Raw genomic sequence first — 20,189 nt, 5'->3', positions numbered from 1 at the left:
TTGAACTATTGCTTTCCACTTCAATTCACCTGGTTAGTCTCAACACACACAATAAAAGTTCATGCAGATCTTTTCCAGTATATGACACAGGGTTGATGAATTTGCCCATCGTCAGAGATTATACTGAACTTCCTCATATCTCTGTAAACAAAATACATAATTGTTTTCAGTCTTTCATAAAAAACCCTTTCATATGGAGTTAGGTCTTCACAGAAAAGAGCTGTACAGACTCTTCTGTCTATTCACTGATCATGTTTTGGAAAGACTAAATTTACATCCTTTGTGCATCATGATGAATAACACTGTATTCAAGTCTTTAGAGCAATATCAAGGGCTTTGGTATCACATTGAATGGCCATTGTACATCATTTCTTTGAAAGCTTAGGTTCAATGTCAAAAACATTTTTCATTTTCACATTCAGTGGTGCCCGGATCTTTTTTCATAATTGCGATGTTGTGTTGTAAACTCTTAAAGATTCAGGCATATCTTATATTTTTCTGTTGAGGCAATTAGGAAAAACTGGTTCATGTGGCATGTATATCATACTAAGTGTTATCTTACAGTAGTTGCAATGATTATTTTACAGTAAGATACCTTAATAGTAAAATAGAAATGCATACACCTTCTGAAAACATTGACTGACTCTGCAGGGTTTTACTGCAAAGATTCAGTCCTGTGTAAAGAAATGTCGGAAAAGTTTCCCTTGCATAAAATCCCTCTTCTCTAAAATGGAAAAAAAAGAAGTGATTTCAGCAATGTTACCCAAGAGGTCAAAATTAGAATACAGTGAGAATTAAGTCTGTCTGATGTATCTGTGTCTGTGAAGTAATTTAAGGGAATCAGCCCTTGAGCGATTGTCTGCAACACTCTTCCTCTAGTCGCGCTATTCCTCTTCTCTCAAGTTGGAACACTGAAAGTTGCTTTGTGTGTTTTTTTCTCTGTCTAAAAGCATTTATTTCTGCCAATAGCGAGTTTCATATTTTCCCTTGGAGAGAAACACCTCCCTCTTTTGCTTAGTCTTATGAAAAATGTGTGGCGATTTGGAGACTTTGTGAGATTTCATGTCTTCATGGCCGCCGAGCACTCTGCATACAGGGATGTTTCGAACAGGGCTGCAATATTTCGATTTAAATCGAAGTTAACGTCTTTCAAGCCTGTCCATGCTGACTGCAAAGAGATCCCCGTCTGAAACTATTCCAATGAAAGAGATGGGGGACAAAATCCACAGTTCTCTTTGTGTAAAGTTTAACCAAAGCTAACAGGAAGCTTTAGCAGACTCCAGGGGGGTATCTTCAGGAAAACCCAAGGTTAAATCTATGAATTGCAAATTTTGTCCGTGCCTCAGATGAAATCCCAGAAGGTCATCGTCATTTTTCAAAAGAAAAGCTGAGGATCTCCGACTAGTCAATCTTCAGTATTTATGCTTAACAGTGTCTTGGCCATTCCAATAATCAAGTCATAATTTCAACTGTAAACATTGCCAAGTGGAAGGTCTCCCCAGTTGTATTATGCCATGGTCAAAACAAGTATTCTAACTCTCTAAACTCTTTCTTGTCTCCAGATATCAACATGGCCGGAGAGCCAAAACCATACAGGCCTAAGATGGGCTCCAAGAGGCCTCTCTCGTCGCTCTACAGGTCTGTGTGAAAAGTGTCTCATATTTTAATGTTGGATATTGCTTTGCTGACCTACTTTTCCTGCTGTACTTTACCGTCTGCAAAAATATGTGCTCGTTATCCTCACTGGCAGGCCAGGTACTCATGGAGGAACAGCCAATTCCTTACCGGTGCTATCAGTATCACTTGCAACTGTCTGTTGCCCTTATGCTTTCACTCATTCTTGACATTTATGAGTTTTTGGAGTTTGGTTGGAAGCACAGAAAATCCAGTTTGCAGAGTGTGACAGGCTTCTGAACGTGTTGAAAAATGACACATGAGCGTGGTATCTCAAATGCATATTTCCTAAAAAACATCTTTTAGAATGCAGGCAGGATCTAGTTCCCTGACTACACACAAAAAAAATTACATTATTAATTCAATATTGCACATTGAGATTAACATTTTCTTTTTAAAATTTTCACAGTGGCTATGAGTTTGACTACGACTACTACAGAGACGATTTCTACAGCAGGTATGTAAAACAGATCATCTGGTGTCACTGGTAAATAACAGCATATTTAGGGTGTGCGTCGTCTCTGTACTTTGTTTTAATTTATAATTTTTCAGTCCCTATCTTTAATATCCATGTCCTCATTTTTGCCCTTTACTCTCCACTCTTTTCAAGACAGCTACTTAGATAGAGATGAGTTTTCAGCAGAACAGCCCCATTTCCATCTGAAGCTAAGTAACTAAATTATCATAGGCATAATGAATGTCATAGGAGTTTTCATTCCTCTCCGTTGGGCTTACTAATGATGCTTTTATCTGCATAGGCGGGTACTGAATGTCAGATAGTCCCCCGGCTGGTCATTTGCACTGGCAAGGCAAAGAATGCATCTTCCTTCTGACATTTTCATTGGTTTGTTTACTTCCTCTGCTTTCCAATGTCACATCGAGTCGAATCCTTCAAATCTGAGTCATTATTGCTATTTTGTCAATTTGATATGTTGTAGGCAAAAGGGAACATGATTTGATTGAATGGCCGTGGCATTGTTCAATATGTACCGCTATCGTTCAGACATCTTTTGCAGCATGTCTATTAAGCGCTTTGTAAGGATTTCTTATTGGCCAAATAACAACATCTAGGCACCGCAGGAGTAATAATGACACACTGCTGTTCACTGGACATAATGAATCCAGAGCTTCCTCTCCCTCGCTTTGAATCAAGTGCTTCTGCACTGTAATACACGTGAAACATTTCTATTGTTGCTAAGATTGCTGCCACTTTATCTTTCGTGTGTCTTCAGACTCTTTGAATACCACGGTCGCGTCGTGCCCCCAACCCGAGCTGTGATCCCCATCAAGCGTTCGCGACTACTTGTCCCGTCCACACGCAGAGCCAAATCCTCCTTTCCAGTCAGAGCGTGTTCCTCCTCTTCTTCCTCCTCGACCTCCTCCAGAGTGCTCAATGCCGGCTCTTCCATCACGGGCCCTAAATGTATGTTCTTTTTTTATTGGAAGAAACATTGTGTATTACAACTTTGGTTTTCTATTTTAGGTTTGTTCATCCTTTTAATAAGGTATGATAAGAATCTACTCACCAAAGTATTTGTTGAAATCTGGAAACATGGCAACGTCGCTAAAATTCCAAGGGGAAAAAACTAAGCAATTTTTGTTTAATCTGCCACATATCATCTTGAATTATAATTTAGTCTTTGTAAATGTCAAACATTTCCTAAATGAGTACTAAGTGATTCTTCAAAATCTTATTTTGACCAACCAACAAAATCCAAGGTGTTAATTTGACTGTTATATAAAACAAAGAAAAGCAAGGTATCCTTACATTTGAAATAAAATATGCTTTTTATTTTGATTAAATAATCGACCTAAGTGATCACACCAAAAAAATGCTGGTTATACTTACAAGAGAACTGGAAGAGTTGAACTATTAAATCTGGAAACTGCTCTCCTCAACACGTTTTACTTTATATGAACAGTTATATTATAGCGACACTATTCACAGTACTACATAGTCAGTCTATGTAGTAATGTGAAAAGTGTCGCTTGTAGGGACATACCCAACAAGAATTATCAAACTGCAGTTTCCTTTGGCTCTCAGGAGGGATTTTGCATCTTTCAGCTCACTGTTTTGGTTTCACAGCTGCACCTTTACTGTTTTGGTTCATTCTCACCACTTGGTCCATTTTCAGTGAAAAATCCTCCAGCTGTGCTGGCAGTGTACCAATGGTGCCCAGCTGGGAAACATAGAAGAGTGTGAAGTTGCGAAAGAGCCAGATATTTCCCTCAAACTTTTTTCCAAATCCTCTCAAGGTAGCACATTGTCCTGCCCTCACCAGACCGAAGAATCAGTTAATGCAGGTTTAAGTTGGTTGGATCACAGGGTTAATATTGCAGAATAGTGGCGAAAAGGACAGAAAATATGATTCAGGTTGCATGAGATAATAATCAGAAGTCACAATACAGCACACAGAAAGAGCTAAACTTATTCATATGGATTTCTGGCAATGAACCTGCTCTTTGCTCTCATAACTGCGTCCGTCTGCTTGTCAAACATCACATTTACTATGCTTTTTAACTTTGTTAATGTATGCCGACAGTGAAAACAGACCAGCTCCTAACAATCAAAAAGGAGCTGTCACAGATCAAGACCAAGATCGACTCACTGCTGGGAAGGCTGGAGAAGATTGAGCGGCAACATCGCTCTGACGCCGGTAAGATTTGACAGAGGGGAGGGGGGCACCTGTCTGCTGGAGGAGTGTGCCTATATTCAGAACATGGGGAAAAGACAGAGAGTGCTCACTATTTAAAATGAAAGACACAGAGTATTTGAGGAGAGAGGACAAAGGGATTTAGAAAATATTGAATGCTTATAGAGCGCCTTGTGTAAAAGAAAACTCTAATTCAATAAATGTTCTTTGTTCTGGCGTTGACTGCGAGTCTTTCTCCCGCTCTCTTTGCTCTCTTGTGCCAGAGATGCAGAGGAAACAAGAGGAGATGTGTGAATATCTCCATGGTGATGCGGCAGACCGCTCTGGCGGAGAGGAAGCGGAGGGGACAGCCGAGGTGGAGGCGGGGGAGATGACGGACGGTGGCGAAGACGACTTTGAAGATGAAGGCACCTGTGACATGGTAAGCGGACCGAGAAGCCATCTACAGTGTCAACAAGGAGTGAGTGGGCTGACTGAGCTCTCCTGTTAGGATGACGTCTTCAGTTGGGTTACTGTGTGTGTTTATGATTCACACATGTCCATTAATGTGACATGTCAAAACTGAGTGTATGGCTGAACTGTTTATGTCCAATGTGTGAAATTTGGAGACTGGAATCTGTCCTGGGAAATTAGCATATTTGCAGAATTATCCGGTTGATTTGCATTCTGCTGTGTGTCAGCTGGTTTCAGCCTGTTTACTTCTGTCCTAGTCTCTGTGCTCAAATATACAGTATATTAATACAGCCAAATCCCCAATAAAGCTGGTTTCATTAACATGATGTTTGTTTTTGTTTTTCTTAATGTTTTTTCTTTATGTTTATCTGTATATCTGTTTTGCTTTGGTTTTTGTGTCCTAATTCAAGACTCTTTAGTTGCCTCAAAGAAGATTCTAAAAACTCCAGTAATTAACAAAATATTGTGTAGTTTATATAGTTTAAGATAATAAGTTGCTGCCAAATTACAAGAATAGATGACAGTGTATCCCACGTATGTCTATAATGATATGATGATCAAATCTTTTCTTGTATTGCAGATAGAGAACCACATATCAGACATTGACAACTGAGTCAGGTCAGTATTTAATCACACAATTTTGCTCCATTGAATTCCTTACAGTATGTACAAGAAAACAAACCAAATCACTCTGCAACAAACGCTGTCTACCACTTCATTTTTCTGAAAAGTGTATGAAAACATGCCCCACGACTTATAAACAGCAGCAATGGTGACTCAAGCGAGAAGTGAGAAACGCTGCTCATCACCTTCCAGTTTAATCCTCCACACTGTTCATCTTAGATGGACTGTCATTGGAGAGGCAGGTTTCTCTGCAGTTACCACTGATGACTGTCTGAACAGTCGCACAGATAGGGCTCCGTCTCATCCGCACTTTTTGTGGAACGACATTAAAATCTCCCCAGTCATTCATCGTATGTACAAACAGCTTTGAGATTAAATTTGTTTCTTTGCTGAAATTCTCTCCCTGCTGTCCTCGAGTTCCCATAAATGTTTTTCAGCCTCTCTGAACATGATAGATTATTGAGTTGATGACATAATGAACTGTTTGTCCTTGGGTGGCTGTCCCGCTGTGGTTGCAAGTAACATCAGAGCTCTAGTTTAACGTTAGTCACAGCCCCTGTGGCCCCTTTTGTTTTTCCACCCACATGACCTGAAAATGTTGACACCTTTTTGCCACCAAGTTTTCTATGAAAGTCCATCTAACAATGACAATGAATTTTCAAAGCTGTCTTTCTTTTTTCTTTTCTTTTTTTAATGTGAAGGAAGCCTACAGTACAGATGGAAGGGGGAACAGATACCAGCAATACCTTCTTGATCAAGAAGGTGTATTTGAAATGAATGGAAAGAGTTTTTCAACTGTCTCATTAAAACATCACACTCCTGACGTGCACTTCATCAAAACGCTGGTTATCAATATTCTCCAAACTAATGCAAGATAAACATCAAAGAGCAATCAATATTTTCCAATTAAAATGACTGCCTCTCTGAAAAATCAGGACAATACAGTATATTGTGTGCTTAACATATCATGGTCTGTATTGTGCATAAAATTACAATTATGTGATCAATCAGATGAACCATGAGCTGCCCTCCTTTGGTGTACTGCAAATGTATGTTTGTTCTGTTTGTGTGCATTGAAAACTGTGACGAGCCACGATGCTGGCAGAGAGCTCAATATGAATGTATGAGGAACACATTTTCTTTGACACTTGATAATTATGTGATTTGCTTTAGTTGTACATTTTGATGAAATGTACAGTATGTAATTTATTCATGGTGTCTCCACACAGTATTGTATGCACATCATGTTTGTCATTTGTTATACTTGATAACATGCATTTTAAAAATTATGTTCATATTCTGTTTATGGTTATCAAAAGATGACTGTTTTTTACTATTAGCATGTTCAAAATGTGGCTATTATGGATCATTTGTATTCACTGCATCTGTTACAGCTATGGGCAATAACAGTTTTTGAAATAAACCAGTTCCTCCCCAAAAATAATTTTGTTGTAGCTTTAATTTTTATACATTTTAGTTTTTACCATGGAGCTAGTTTGGGATGACAGGAAGAAGAAAAGATGAAAAGCAAGTGCAACACATTGTCGATGATCAATTATAGTAACGTTTGTGATTCTGTAACTTAATAGCAAAAAGAAAAAGTTTTATTCATTCAATACTTTAATAAATGAAAGGGTCCCTGCAACATGGCCATGAAATATGTTAGCATTTATTAGTACATTAGCAAGCTGATTTTCTTCAAATGCCTCAAAACACATGACTGAGCCACTAACACATCTGCAGACTCTTAAACCTAATTTTGCATAACATGAGAAAAAGCATTTCAGATTTAAAGCCTGATTTTTCCACTGTCAGACTCCACACCGTCCTAACGCCATTTTTAAACGAGTGACAACTATAAGGTGAAAATGGAGGCACAGTATGATGCTAAATGTAAAGATTCTACACTCAAGTTTAATTACTGCATCGGTATACATTAGTCCTATATTTTCCAATTACCTGTGAGAATATTCCACAAATTTCTTTAATGCAGTGCCCTTGAAAAACGACAGATACAGTATAAGTGGTGGCGAGGCAGCAACAGATGGCATTTCTAATTCATTCACTATTATTAGCACCAATCATCATTTACCTCAGGTTAAGGAGGCCCACTGGTGGGGTTGCAGGTATAATTGGTTCTATCATCACTGGTTATAGCAGCCTGTGAGTACAATGATCAGTCATGCAGCTCCTCTAATATGGACAAGGTTCAGTGTGTGTGTGATGAACTGAATCAATCAGCGGCCCGTGTAGCTGCTGGATGAATTATGAATATAACAGGGGTCGGGATCTCTATAATACGTCTGTGATTCGTCATAGTTGAGCAAGGATGCACAACTCACTGAAGGCATTAGTCTATAAGTGACAGCTATAATGTACGAGATTTTTTATTGATGATAATTCAAGGGAAGAACTCATACAAAAGGGCCATATGTTTAATTTATTGCACAACAAATAATTTCCAAAAATTGTAAAGACTTTTATCAAACATTTTAAGATTGAAAATGAAATCATGGATCTATTCTAATACATGTGTGAAATATGGAGAAAGCCTGAACGAAGTCTTCGCTCAGTGTCCCGGATGTTGCCGTCAACGACGTCACGTAAACAGGAAGTGCGATGCCAGAAGCGGTTAGTTCAACTCGGTCCGACCGAGAGCGAAAGATAACAACAACAAGCTGAATGTTTTAACGACATCAAATGGGCTATTTCATGGCCGTTAGAAAACATAACGCGGTTCCAGTTTTTGTAACTGTAGTTTGAAGTCGGTTTGCGGTGAGTGAGCCTCCTCGGAGCTCGGTCGATGTAGACTTTTGTTTTTGGCTAGGCTGCTAGGTCGCTTAGCTACAGATGTAGTTGTGTCAACTCCGCAGCACCGAGACGGTACGAACAGGGCGAACACGTCGTCCTCGTGATGGGGGACAAGGAGCTGAGTCTCATCGACAAGAATATCACAAGGTAACTCCTCACAAGTTGTGTAAAGATGGCCACGTACCCAAGTGACAGTACACGAGTCCCAACGTGTGTTTTAATGGCACGGCTGTTCTTTTATCAACTGTGTCAGTTCAGTCTGTGCATCATACTTTAGGAAATGGTTTTGTTTGAAATCTTAATCTGCATAGTGACCTGTAACTATGATCGTGAGATGGAGAAAAAATGTGTCAGTATTGTGGAGGGATGTTATAGGTGAGATAAGTAGGATATAATTAATATACTCAAGGGAAGTACAGTACTTTACTAAATGTACTAATGTACACTCCTCCACTTCAGAAAATGATTATTGTCATAGATAAAATACATACTCCTTTTTCACAACATCATGTTGACCCTTTCTATGCTTTCTTCAATCAATATGCAGTTTATCATCAAAACTATAATTTAGTTTTTTTGTCAGGCAAAACAAGACATTGAAATCTGTACTCCACACTGTATTTTTAAGGTTTTTACACTATTGTTCTCTTTAAACCAAATGATTTGACTGTTTTATTTTGCTGCCTCGATTGCGAAGCACTTTGTCATCTTCATTTTGAAAAGTGCTCTACAAATAAATATGATTATGTTATTATTTTGTTGGCATCTTTAATTGCCTAAATGGTAAATGACTATATATATATGTATAGTGCTTTTCCAGTCCTATTGACCACTCAAAGCACTTTACAGGACAAGTCACATTCACACACATTCATACAGCGCCGCGATTTACCGTGCAATGAATTGACCAATAATAAAAAATACAGTGTTATTTGTCAGGTAATTGTTACCACCCTGCAGGGTTTAGGCATTTTGTTGCAGAACAAATGGTTATGGTGGGTACTACGTGATTAAGTTGAATCTGTGGTATCTCCACCTCCTTTTGTCTAGTTTGCTGGATATTCCCCTGAGTCCCACTGTAACATCACTCAATCTGCACTGTAATCACATCCCGAGGATCGAGGGCCTGACCTCAGCTTGGCACCTGCGGCACTTAGACCTTTCTTCCAATTGCATTTCCAAGATTGAGGGTCTGACTTTCCTCACTTCCCTGAGGACATTGAATTTATCCTGCAACTTAATCACAAAGGTTGAAGGTGAGTCTTTAGTCACAATTTTAGCCGCACAATAAACGTTTCAGCTTTGTAGGAGATCTCCAGGTAATGATTCTTCATTACTGCTCTTGTGTTTACTCCGTCACGGCTACATGAGCTGTAAAATCACTCAGATGTTAATATCCCCTCCCTTTACCTCAGGACTGAAAGGCCTGGTGAATCTAACACGATTAAGCTTGTCCTACAACCAGATAAATGACCTCACTGGTGAGTCCAATTCTGACTGAAAAGAGTTTTCTTCTTCTGCGTTCAAATGAAAAAGTCAACGCGTGATTGACATGTCAGTGCTGTTCCCTGTAGGGTTGTTGTATCTGCATGGTTCGGAGTACAAGCTGAAGCACCTCAGTCTCCATAGCAACCACCTGGACCGCATTGATCACCTGCTGCAGTGCCTGCTGGGATTGCAAAGCTTAAGAGAGGTGACTTTGAGCCAGGATGGCAGAAGCAACCCTGTGTGTGGGTCACCAGGTAGGGCATGAAAATGTTATTTGGGAATTCAGTTGTAAATAATCCTATTACCAGGAGTGTTTCAAGGGACTTTATGGGCCCCAGGGAAAAGGGACATGGGGGATCCTACGTCGAACGACAAAAATAGTAATAAAGAAGTAAAGCTTTAGTGCAAACCCTAACCACCATCCCAGACACATCATACACATTAATTTACATTCTAGTCTTCAACCAAACCTTTAAAATGTGAAGCTTGTGGCATCAGCGTCGTGTGGAAGTTTCCCAACCATGGTGTAGTAGATGACAGGTGCTAGATTTTGAAGAGTAGCTGAGTCACAATTAACTCCTCCTCACTACATAAAAGTACAGTGAAAATCAGTGGTACTCAAATTCACTGACAGTAATGACTGTGGGGTTTTTTTATCTCTCCATACACTTAATGTCTCTTTCCTTATAATTGGTTTGACAGTAGTAATACAAATGTGTAAAATATTTTCAGTAATGGTGTGCACTCATCCAAATCTCCCTGTTCATGATTAATTCACTCCAGTAGTTTTTGAAAGCATTTCTTTAAATCAATATGGGCACTCACTCATGAATTAAAAAAATAAAAGGAAGAGGAAATATTCTGATAATTTGCACCATATTTTACAAACTCATAGATCTCAACACAGTAAATATGGCTGATTTTTGTTTATATTAGGATCCATACATTATTTCCTGAGAACAGACAAAATGTAAAAAAAAATGTTAAGGAAAGTGATTGAAAAAAGTCCTGGATCTGCCCCTTTAAACATATCCATACCAAGGTTCAATGGATTCTTCCCCTGCCCTTGCAAATTGATTCAGTACCTCTTGCATAGTCCTGCTAACAATATTCAAACATAAGGAGGTCCTAATGAAGTTTACGGACTCACGGTTTCACTCTGATCAGGCTTTTTACAAAATGTCTGTCATGCAGGTTACAGGGAGATTGTAATGCAGTCGCTGCCACAGATCTCCTTCCTGGACGGCTTGGATCGACTGGGAAATCCGTCACACCGAGGTCCTGGCAGTCTCTGTGATATCCCTGGTCTGGAGGACTATGTGGACATCCTGCTTTCCTCAGATACAAGTCACAATGAAATTGTAATCTTTGATACCATACAACAGTTAATTTGGACAATTACACTCCGTATATCATCTGTTTAAATATCATAACCATAATATAGTATTTCTTCCAGAATTTAATCTTTATTTTACAATGATAAATAGTGTAAAAAATACCTTCTCATTGCAGTGTAGAGAGGATGGCCCTCTCACCACGCCCCACATCAACAAGGTGCTGACCCAGTTTCGTCAGCGGGCTGCGTCTGAAGCAGTCACAGATCCGGGCGCACAACCGGAACGCCAGTGCCTCCACACAGCTCAGTCCACTGTGGCCGATCCTGCAGACCCCGCCAATGAGGGACGCATCAGGAAACTGGAGCACCAGGTGTCGCAGCTCATCCAGCAGGTGCTTATTCAACAGTGCCGAAAGCCATTGAATCGTTCATTTAGTAGTATCTGAGTCAGGTGCACTCTAGGCGAGAGTAGGTGAAGAAGTAGGAACTAGAGGTATTACACTAAATGTATTTGGCCTGAATATGTGGCAAAGGCTGCTCTTTTAAAATTTTAAAAATATTTGTTTACCTCTGAAATATTTATATTTACATTATATTTACATGTTTTTTTCTGTGTTCCAGTTCATGTTGCTGCCGTGGCTATGAGATATAGCCTTTATATTTATGTAAAAATATCTGTCAGATATTTATTTTATCCCCTCAGATATTTTCAGTGTTTCTGCGATGTTTACTCAGGCCCCTGCGGGTGACAAATCCATTGACTCCACTCCTTCTGCGGTGACATTACGAAAAGCCAAGAGGGACACGGATCGCACGTCAGAGAGTGAGTGTGACAGCGGGAAGGAGAACAGGAGGTGCAGCAGAATCCCCAAACATCGTAACAACATAGAAAGGAGGATGACCAGCAAGGAGACCAGACACAGGAGATCAGACAGGTGATTCTCTACCTGGTTGTCATGTTCTCATTTGAAGTCCCTGATTTTTTTCAAGTATTTAATCAAAGGCATTATGCTGCAATACATATTTCCATTTTATACTACAGCATAAACTCGATATCATCAGGTATCATGATGATGGAGGAAATCCTTTTACCTTTCAGCTAAAGGGGATGATAAATTCTCTTCTATATAGTAAACTTTCCTCCTCTATGTTGGAAATTACAACTGTCATCTCACTGCCATGATTAACGACCGTGCTTCTACGGTCCACACCCTCATCTTACTTCATCTGCCACTGATGACCTGTGCTTAAGATTCAGTAATTTAACTTAAGTAAGTTCCCAACGTTCCCTAATCAAAAGCAAGGTGATTCTCAAATATTAACTCCAAATTCAATTTAAAGTTGCTCAAACTTTTGCTTACCTATTACAGTGAACAAGTCATCTGGTTTGACCTTTATTGGACCAGGCTTTAGCTTCAGGGGTGTTTATAATCGATTTTCCTGCTGGTTCAATGCCTGTGATTGGTTTTATGTGCAGTGATCAGGAGAATTGTAAACAGAGGAGTTCAAAGTCTGCTGCGGGGCCCAGGAGGAAGCCTGGCGACACAGGGGGTGTAAACGCAGCAGGGTCATCGAGGAGTGGACCTTTGAGAGCTGCAAAGGCCTCAGGCGATGTGAAAAGCAAGTCCACTGCGGAGGAGGAAACCTACAGGGTACAGGATAAGTCATCTGCAGACTCAATGGCAGCTTCTATTTTCATTGGATGAGTGTAATATGAAAAAGGTTAAAAAAAAAGAGAGTAGAAATCTCTGTAAAAGCTACTTTTATCTGTATTGCTTTACTTACACAATACAATACACACAGGAACAGAATAAAAGACACCACTGACTGGAAAACAAAGACAACAATATAACAACATCATGATGGGACCCACAACATCATTTTGTATTTGTCTTTTCAAAATTGTCCACATTGCTCTCTATTTGTAAACCTAAAAAAACACTCATATAATCCCAGTTATCATTTGATGTTTAGTAAAGAAAAAAATGATGATACATTTCAGTCATTTTTTTATTATCAAGAATTCTGTCTAATTTAAATTTTTCAAATAGTTTAGTCTATGGAACATCAAAAAATTAATTGTGTTGCATGTGATTTTTTTAAGCTTATGGGGCAACTATCACAATGGAGAAAAGATGTAATAGATGTAATAGAAATCATCTTTCCCAGTTAAATCCAAAATAATGGCTGTTGTTTTCTTTGTGATTTTATTCAATGGGCTTTTGTGTCTGTGTGCGGCTCAGACTATTGTTGAGGAGCGTGACCAGGAGCGGGAGAGGCGTTGGAAGGCCGAGCAGGCTGTGAGGAAGCTAATGGAGGAGCTGAAGTGCCTCCAGACAAAGGTCAGCGAGGAGAAAGACCTTCAGAGCATGGCCCTGCACACCACAGACAGGTGAGAGGAAAAAACGCTGTTGCACACGTACGCACTCACTTGGTACACAAACTTCCACACAGATCAGTGCAGAAGCTTCAAAGCAGATGTGATGAAAATGGATAATTGACCTCATTTCTGTGGATTTTAGTTGTCAACTGCGTAATGGATTCTCATCCATTTCTACCCTCTTGATCTTTTGTATGGCTCTCCTGAGACCAGAGCGTGTTGCCTGTCTCATCCTTGAACAATGAGCATCCACCCCACCATTAAAATTCATCACTATCATTGTCCCATAGCCTCTTATGGAATCAAGCGCACACATTGACTCCATCACACTAAAAGCTTTAAGTATGCCCACGGGTTTGTATGATAATAAAGCCATCTAGTATAAAAAGATCATTAACCTACGTACCCATCCAGCTCATATACCTTTATATTTAAATCCCAGAAGCTATAATTATCCATAATTGAATATTCCCATTCTCTGTCCCTTCATTCTGCACTGCACAGATACAGCCAGAGAGCCAGGTGTAACTATCCTGTGCACTGTTCTTGCAGTATCGAACACCCTGCTTAGATAAATCTGCATTATGGTTGTAATTAGAAGTCTGGTGACAAGCATATGTCAACAGCTTTTCAAGAATCCATCTTAACTGTCACTTCGTAATGACAGTAAAACACGGCTGTATAGTGATGACTTCCTCACACATCGGGAGTCAGATTAGAGAGAAATTACTTAGCATGGTTTATTTAAGGAGGGTACTAATGTATATTAGGTGGTCCTACAGTGCTCCTGTCTTTTAGTTGTACTTTGTGTCTCCCAGGCTATTATTTTATCTTGTTTTTCTTTCCGCTAGACTGCCCTTTTGTATTATATATATTATGTCCTGTTCCATCGTCACTATTTTTCCATTTTCTCTTACCTTGGGTAAGATTTTTACCGTGCTGTAATATCAGATTTTATCATTTATAAAGGCTGTTGCATTTTGTTGGCTATATCACTTTCGATACACAGAAGAGGAAAAAAAAGAGATATTCGGGGTATCACTTCTCTTACAAACCTTTTTCCCTTATCATGGTTTTCTTCCCATCCAGACTGAAGGAGTTGTTGCTGAAGGAGCGATCAGGGCACTCTGAACTGCAGACTCGTGTTGAGGAGCTGGAGGAGAGGCGTCAGTCACTAACCCTGCAGCTGGAGAAGGCTCGCGGCAGTGAAGAACAACACAAGACTGCGCTGCACCGACTGGAGGAAAGCATTTCCCATGGAGAGGCACTCAGGGCTCGCCAGCAGGCTGAAGAGGTACAGTAGCAGATTTAGCACAATCCAACAACACTTTTATCACTTTCCTGATGCAGGTGGTGTACGTTCTGTCAGGTGATTCTAGCAACCAAAGTTTATTCAGTCTCTAAAAGAATATATCAAATATAGCCCTAACATTTTGTTCCTGTTACACGCGATAACCTTCCCCTGAACTTGTTAAATCTCTGCCACTATCATTTTTCATTATGCTAGTGCAGAATTCAGTGTTCCAGCCATCAGTGGGATTTAGGATTCAGCACAAAGAGTCATTCAGTGTGACAGGCTGGTAAAAAAACAAAACAACAACACGTGCTGCCCTTCCACAGATGAAGCGGCAGCAGGATCTGGAAAACAAGGCCGCAGCTCTGAAGAGGGAGTTGGACATTCAGAGAGCCTCCGTACGCCAGCACAGAGACAAACTGCAGCAGCTGCATGAACTGCTGGCGTCCAGAGAACAAGAGCACAGGTACACCTGGACGATTTTATACTATTCATGATATCTGTTGTTTAACATCAACTCTACCCACCTATATTCTTAATCAGCAATGGGGTCCCAGATAGATTCAACTATTTCTGATATTTCTATATTTGTGTTTTTTAATCTCTTAATTCCCACTGGTTTAAAATGGAGGGGGTCTCAGTCGGTAACAGGTGATGTCACATTGGTATTTCTGTGCACCAATCAGAATCAAGCACCATTTAAATCAATATCGGATAACTTAGGATTGTTTGCTTGTATTGTAATTGCTTGTAATTTCATGTTATTACCCACACTAACAATGTGAAGAGACTATCCTGTTTGTGTTTAAAGACCCAGTAGCCTGTTATGCTCGTCAATGCATTTTGCATTGTTTGACAGAAAGCAGCTGGAGTCGCGGTTGCAGCCCGGCGGGGCGGATTTCTGTGAGGCAGTGGCGAAAGAAGTAGCATCAGTGGAACAGAGACTCGGTCACAGGGAGGCAGAGCTGCAGGAGAAACTGGCGGATGGCAGGAAACAGTACGCGGCTCTGGAGGACGAGTTCCGCATGGCGTTAACCATCGAGGCCGCTCGCTTCTCTGAGGTCTGCTGAGAGACGGGCTACAATTTTATATTACATTCTCTGTACAGTCCAGCAGATAAATGATTACTACCCCGAATAAAAAGTGAACTGATTGAACTGGAATTGACCCCACTCTCAATCAACATGATAGATTTTTTTCAGTCTGATGGTGAAAGCTGAGATTGAATTAGGATCATTTGACTCAGGACAAGTAGTCTGTGATTGTCCCACGAAGATGGTTAGATAAGAAAGAGCCAAACAAAAGGGTTGGATTTGAATCCATCTGTTCTCTCGTCATGGTTACCAATTTCATTCAGCCTCTGCACAAAATATAATCTTACTTTTGATTGCTGCTGCTTGCCGAATTTTCTTGTTCAAGTTCAAACTTCTGACCTTTGAGAAAAGTCTGAGGAAGATACAGATTGCCGAACCTGTAAAAGATTGCTTTCTGTAAATCGGTACCATTGAAACCGTTTCTGTGGGACCTCAAGAGTGACATTGATCGATAAAATTGTCAAGGCGGGTAATGCTTGGACCAGAAGACCTTCACTCTGCTTCAACTTGTAGTTGTCTCGTTCACATTCAGTTACACTTTGCCTCTGCAGGTGAAGGAGGCTTGTGATCAGATGGCCACAGAGCTGATGGTGCTCAAGGCGTCCCTCGGCCAGTCCCAGCAGAGGGAGAAGAGATCTGGCTCTTTGGTGCAGGAGCTCACAGCCATGGTCAAAGAACAGAAGAGCCGTATCGCTGAGCTCATCAAAGCCAAGAGAGACACTGTCAATGATCTAAAGGTACTGCACCACAGGGAGTTGTTTTTTTTCTCCAGCACTCCAGGTATATTTCCCGAATTTCTCTCGGGATAAATAAAGTATCTACTACTATATTAAGAGCAAATTACCTGATCCAGGTTTTAAATAAATCAAACATTATATAAGAGAGGGTGCAGATGACCAGTCCTGGGCATTACTCATAGCCTTTTCGAAAACTGCCTGTAGGAGACCGACTACTTTGAGACAAAATGAATATTGAATGGTCCAGCTTCCTATCCATCTGTCAGCCATGACAGGTGGCCATTGATCATTAATACTGTCTGTCTGTCCCTCCCTCTGCCAGAGCCGTCTGCATTCCTTGGAAGCAGAGGCTGAGCAGGACCGGCGTCTCAGCCTGCAGCTCGAGTTGCTCAAGAAAGACAAGGCGCGGCTTCTGTCTCAGCTCACAGCACAAGAGTCGGTGATAGACGGCCTCAGGGCAGAGAGGCGGATCTGGGGCCAGGAGCTCGCTCAGCAAGGTGCGAGATGTCCAGGAGAACTCTTGTCCACTTTCAAACAGCTGTGCAATGAATGGCAGACACTATAAGTCAGTTTTAATTGTTTTTATGGTTTGGAGTCAATCTTACTTATGACGGTTTGTTAGGCACAAGTGGAGATTCTACTTGAGATTCATTATCTTTTTTGGTTTAATACTGAATGTACTGATTATTATTTTATGTGTATCAAGTAAAGCCTGCCATCTAGTGGTTATTTAGGAGACACTTTTTCCTGTTTATTTACATAAAATATTAAAACAGCTTTTTAAAAAACATTGAATAGGGAAATAACCCCAAAAATAGTTAAGGATTATAGGTTACAGTACAGTGTCAATGTTAAGTGCTATCATTAACGCAACATGATCTGATTTACTTATTTTTGTGTATGTTTGCGATAGGAGTGTCTTTAGCTCAGGATCGTGGGCGCCTGGAGGCCAGGATAGAGGTGCTGAGCACTGAGCTCGAGACACAGAAGAAACAGAATGTGGGGGACAATGATGCCCTCAAAATCAAGGCCAAAATCATTGATGACCAGACGGAGACCATCCGCAAACTCAAAGAGGTATTACAGCAAAAATAAAAAAGATTCAACATTATACCAGACCCTGTCACCTCTTCAAACCTTCAAACTGACATGTCACTATGTGCATTACATGAGAGTTGGTGTATGGTTTATATGCATATGTATTTGTCTTTCTCTTTTCATCTTTTCCATCTTCCTCCCCAACCTTCCTGCTGTCTAGGCTCTGCAGGAGCGTGACGATCAGATCCGAAGGCTGCGTGAGGAGGCAGTCCAGGCCCAGAAGAGGTTCCAGCAGCAGCAGGAGGAGGACAAAGCCCGGCAGGCTGAGCTGAGGGAGCGGCTGGAACACCTCAGCCTGCGCAAGGAGGAGCTGAAACAGCAGCTGGAGGACAAAGAGACCGAGCTCGAGGAGATCAAAAGAGTTCACAGGCAAGGGTCCCATCACAAACACACTGGTACTAAGACTAGATCTCTAGTTTGGTCTATGAACGGAAGATGAAGTGAGATCAGGATAAGAAGTTAAAGGTGCATCATACAAATCAACACATAAAAGTAAAATATAAAGTTGTAGAAATGTTTTTATTGTATTGTTGCAACTACTTTCCGAAACATGTGTTTTTTCTGTTTTGAACAGTGTTTCCAGTCAGAAGTGGCAGGAGAAGGCAGACCTGCTCACTCGGTTGGAGAGCCAGGTGAAACGCATGAAGGAGAACTTTGATTCCAAGGAACGCTCGCTGCTCGAAGAAAGAGACAAAGCAACGGAAGCACAAAAGTATGTTACATTACCTCCTATCCATGCCCACACTGTATCAAGCTTTGCTACTGAACTGCTGTTGGTCCGCTTACTGGTACGAACACAACCGTCTCATACATTGCATTTGGCCACAATGTCAAGGTTCCTTTCTGCATACCTTTTAATATCTTCAGTATTTATTTTGTAGTAGTTGAAAGAATTTGAATTTTTCTATACATAAATTGTGGTTTAGTGGTATTGATGATATTGTCCTTGAGACAAGAGCAGGAGGGTGATGTAATTTTAAATTAAATATTACTTAAGATTTATGTCTGTGCTCCACTGTCTGGGCCCATCCACCCTGAAATGTATAAGCTTATAAAACAAGGCATTGAAGACACTATCCTAAGTGTCCCAGTTATGATTTGTGGTCGTCTGTCCTGCAGAGCTGCCGTAGAGAAGTTACACTGTGTGGATGATGCCTTCCGGCGACAGCTGGAGTCTGTCCAGGCTGCTCATCAAGCTGAGCTGCTACGGCAAGCTCATGAAAAGCAGAAACAGATAGAACGAGCCAATCAGAAGGTAAAATAAACACGCTTCTCATAGATATGCTTTTTTTTACCTCCTTCTAGAAGGAAGAACAGCTGCTACGTGCCAGTCTGTTCATATATAGTATAAGAAACACAAGCAAAAGCCAGGTCTAGTCCTCACTCTGTAATGAATAAGGAGATGTCTGTTTGCAGTAAATATTGCACAATCCTAATTAATATTTGATATGGTGCAGAAATATGGTTTTCTAATATTTTATCTACATTACTAAGTGGTTACCAAGTACAGGTGATCGTGCTGGAGAAGAGACAGATACACAAACACTTCATGTAAAATCTCTGTTGGTTAATATACTGTTGGATTTATAATTAATTATGTGGTTTCAGTTATTCTTACCTCTAATTATTCTAATACTTCGTTTGCCTCAACAAATAATTAATAATCACTAAAACGCTTGAATTTGATGACTTCATGTCATGTGTGCTGTAGCTGAGGTTGTCTGCTTGTGTGCGTCCTCCTCAGGTATTTGACGTGGAGGATGAGATGCGTCAGCTTCTGGAGGAGACAGAAACTACCAAGAGACTCATGGAAGAGAAAATGAAACGTCTCACAAGTGTACTGAAAGACTTTTGACCCATAAAATACGTCCTGTTTTGCGCCCACTGAAATGTATAGATTGAAACACTGGATTTGTATTTTTCTTTATGCAATTACAATTTACTAGTTTTTATTTATTAATTTTAATATTGTTATAGTTTTTATATCATGATTTATCTAATAAATTTGCTCTTGAGCATAATTTTTTTCTGTTTTAGTACAAAATTCGGTTTATACAAAGTGCAACCGGGTTGTGTTGTGGGGTTGTTTCATTAATGCATTAATGACAGAAAATTGAAAATGTATTTAAATGTTAGATTTTTAAAAACCTGAAAAGTTAGGCATTATAAGAACTATGTCAGATTTCTGATGCCCATTTAGAAATTATGAATTACAAAATGACTAAAACAGTCTGACATACTAAGTCAACTTTTTCACAAAATTGAGAAAATTGAGTCATTTTTTTTTATTTCATATCAGATTTTAACTTTTTGTATTTTACCAATTTGAATTCATCTCTTTGACTTTAATAATAGCCAATCATTTTACCGTCACACATTTTACTTGGTGTGTTACAATTTTGACCTATAGCTAGTGAAATTGATTTTATGAGTCAAAGGTGAAAATATAGATTTTTTTATTTGTTATCTATTCGCTGACTTGGACTTCCATACAGATTTGGATGTAGGAGGAGCGATTGATCAATGCTAGTGGATGGGCGGGGTCG

At 40.0% G+C, this 20,189-nt stretch overlaps 2 protein-coding genes across 4 annotated transcripts in view; both read left to right on the top strand.

Moving 5' to 3' along the window:
• The window catches only part of LOC118311655 (RNA-binding Raly-like protein), a 36,612-nt gene extending 29,763 nt beyond the window's left edge, over positions 1–6,849 (top strand). For both annotated transcript variants that reach the window (XM_035635673.1, XM_035635674.1), the window contains exons 3-9: positions 1,563–1,638; positions 2,084–2,131; positions 2,907–3,097; positions 4,218–4,331; positions 4,592–4,749; positions 5,362–5,399; positions 6,107–6,849. In XM_035635673.1, coding sequence (XP_035491566.1) covers positions 1,563–1,638; positions 2,084–2,131; positions 2,907–3,097; positions 4,218–4,331; positions 4,592–4,749; positions 5,362–5,394 — 620 coding nt within the window. In that variant the 3' untranslated portion in view covers positions 5,395–5,399; positions 6,107–6,849. The remainder of the gene's footprint in view (positions 1–1,562; positions 1,639–2,083; positions 2,132–2,906; positions 3,098–4,217; positions 4,332–4,591; positions 4,750–5,361; positions 5,400–6,106) is intronic.
• Positions 6,850–8,014: 1,165 nt separating this feature from the next.
• lrrcc1 (leucine rich repeat and coiled-coil centrosomal protein 1) lies at positions 8,015–19,664 on the top strand. 2 transcript variants are annotated; one of them, XM_035635337.2, is made up of 20 exons: positions 8,017–8,180; positions 8,279–8,363; positions 9,267–9,472; positions 9,632–9,697; positions 9,791–9,958; positions 10,899–11,065; positions 11,217–11,432; positions 11,776–11,975; positions 12,518–12,692; positions 13,284–13,432; positions 14,510–14,714; positions 15,041–15,180; positions 15,574–15,775; positions 16,360–16,545; positions 16,868–17,042; positions 17,459–17,622; positions 17,804–18,012; positions 18,218–18,355; positions 18,763–18,898; positions 19,388–19,664. In XM_035635337.2, exons 2-20 carry the CDS (start codon positions 8,320–8,322, stop codon positions 19,496–19,498), a joined length of 3,057 nt encoding a protein of 1,018 aa, XP_035491230.2. In that variant the 5' UTR covers positions 8,017–8,180; positions 8,279–8,319; the 3' UTR covers positions 19,499–19,664. The 2 variants fall into 2 exon arrangements, with proteins under 2 accessions (XP_035491231.2, XP_035491230.2); XM_035635338.2 differs by lacking the exon at positions 9,267–9,472 and having other exon boundaries at positions 8,015–8,363.
• Positions 19,665–20,189: the final 525 nt, after the last annotated feature.

This window comes from Scophthalmus maximus, chromosome 5 (assembly GCF_022379125.1).
Source record: "Scophthalmus maximus strain ysfricsl-2021 chromosome 5, ASM2237912v1, whole genome shotgun sequence".
NCBI classification, from domain to species: Eukaryota; Metazoa; Chordata; class Actinopteri; order Pleuronectiformes; family Scophthalmidae; genus Scophthalmus; species Scophthalmus maximus.
The sequence above is the reverse complement of the archived record's forward strand: the minus strand, read 5'-3'. Positions and strand labels throughout refer to the sequence as shown.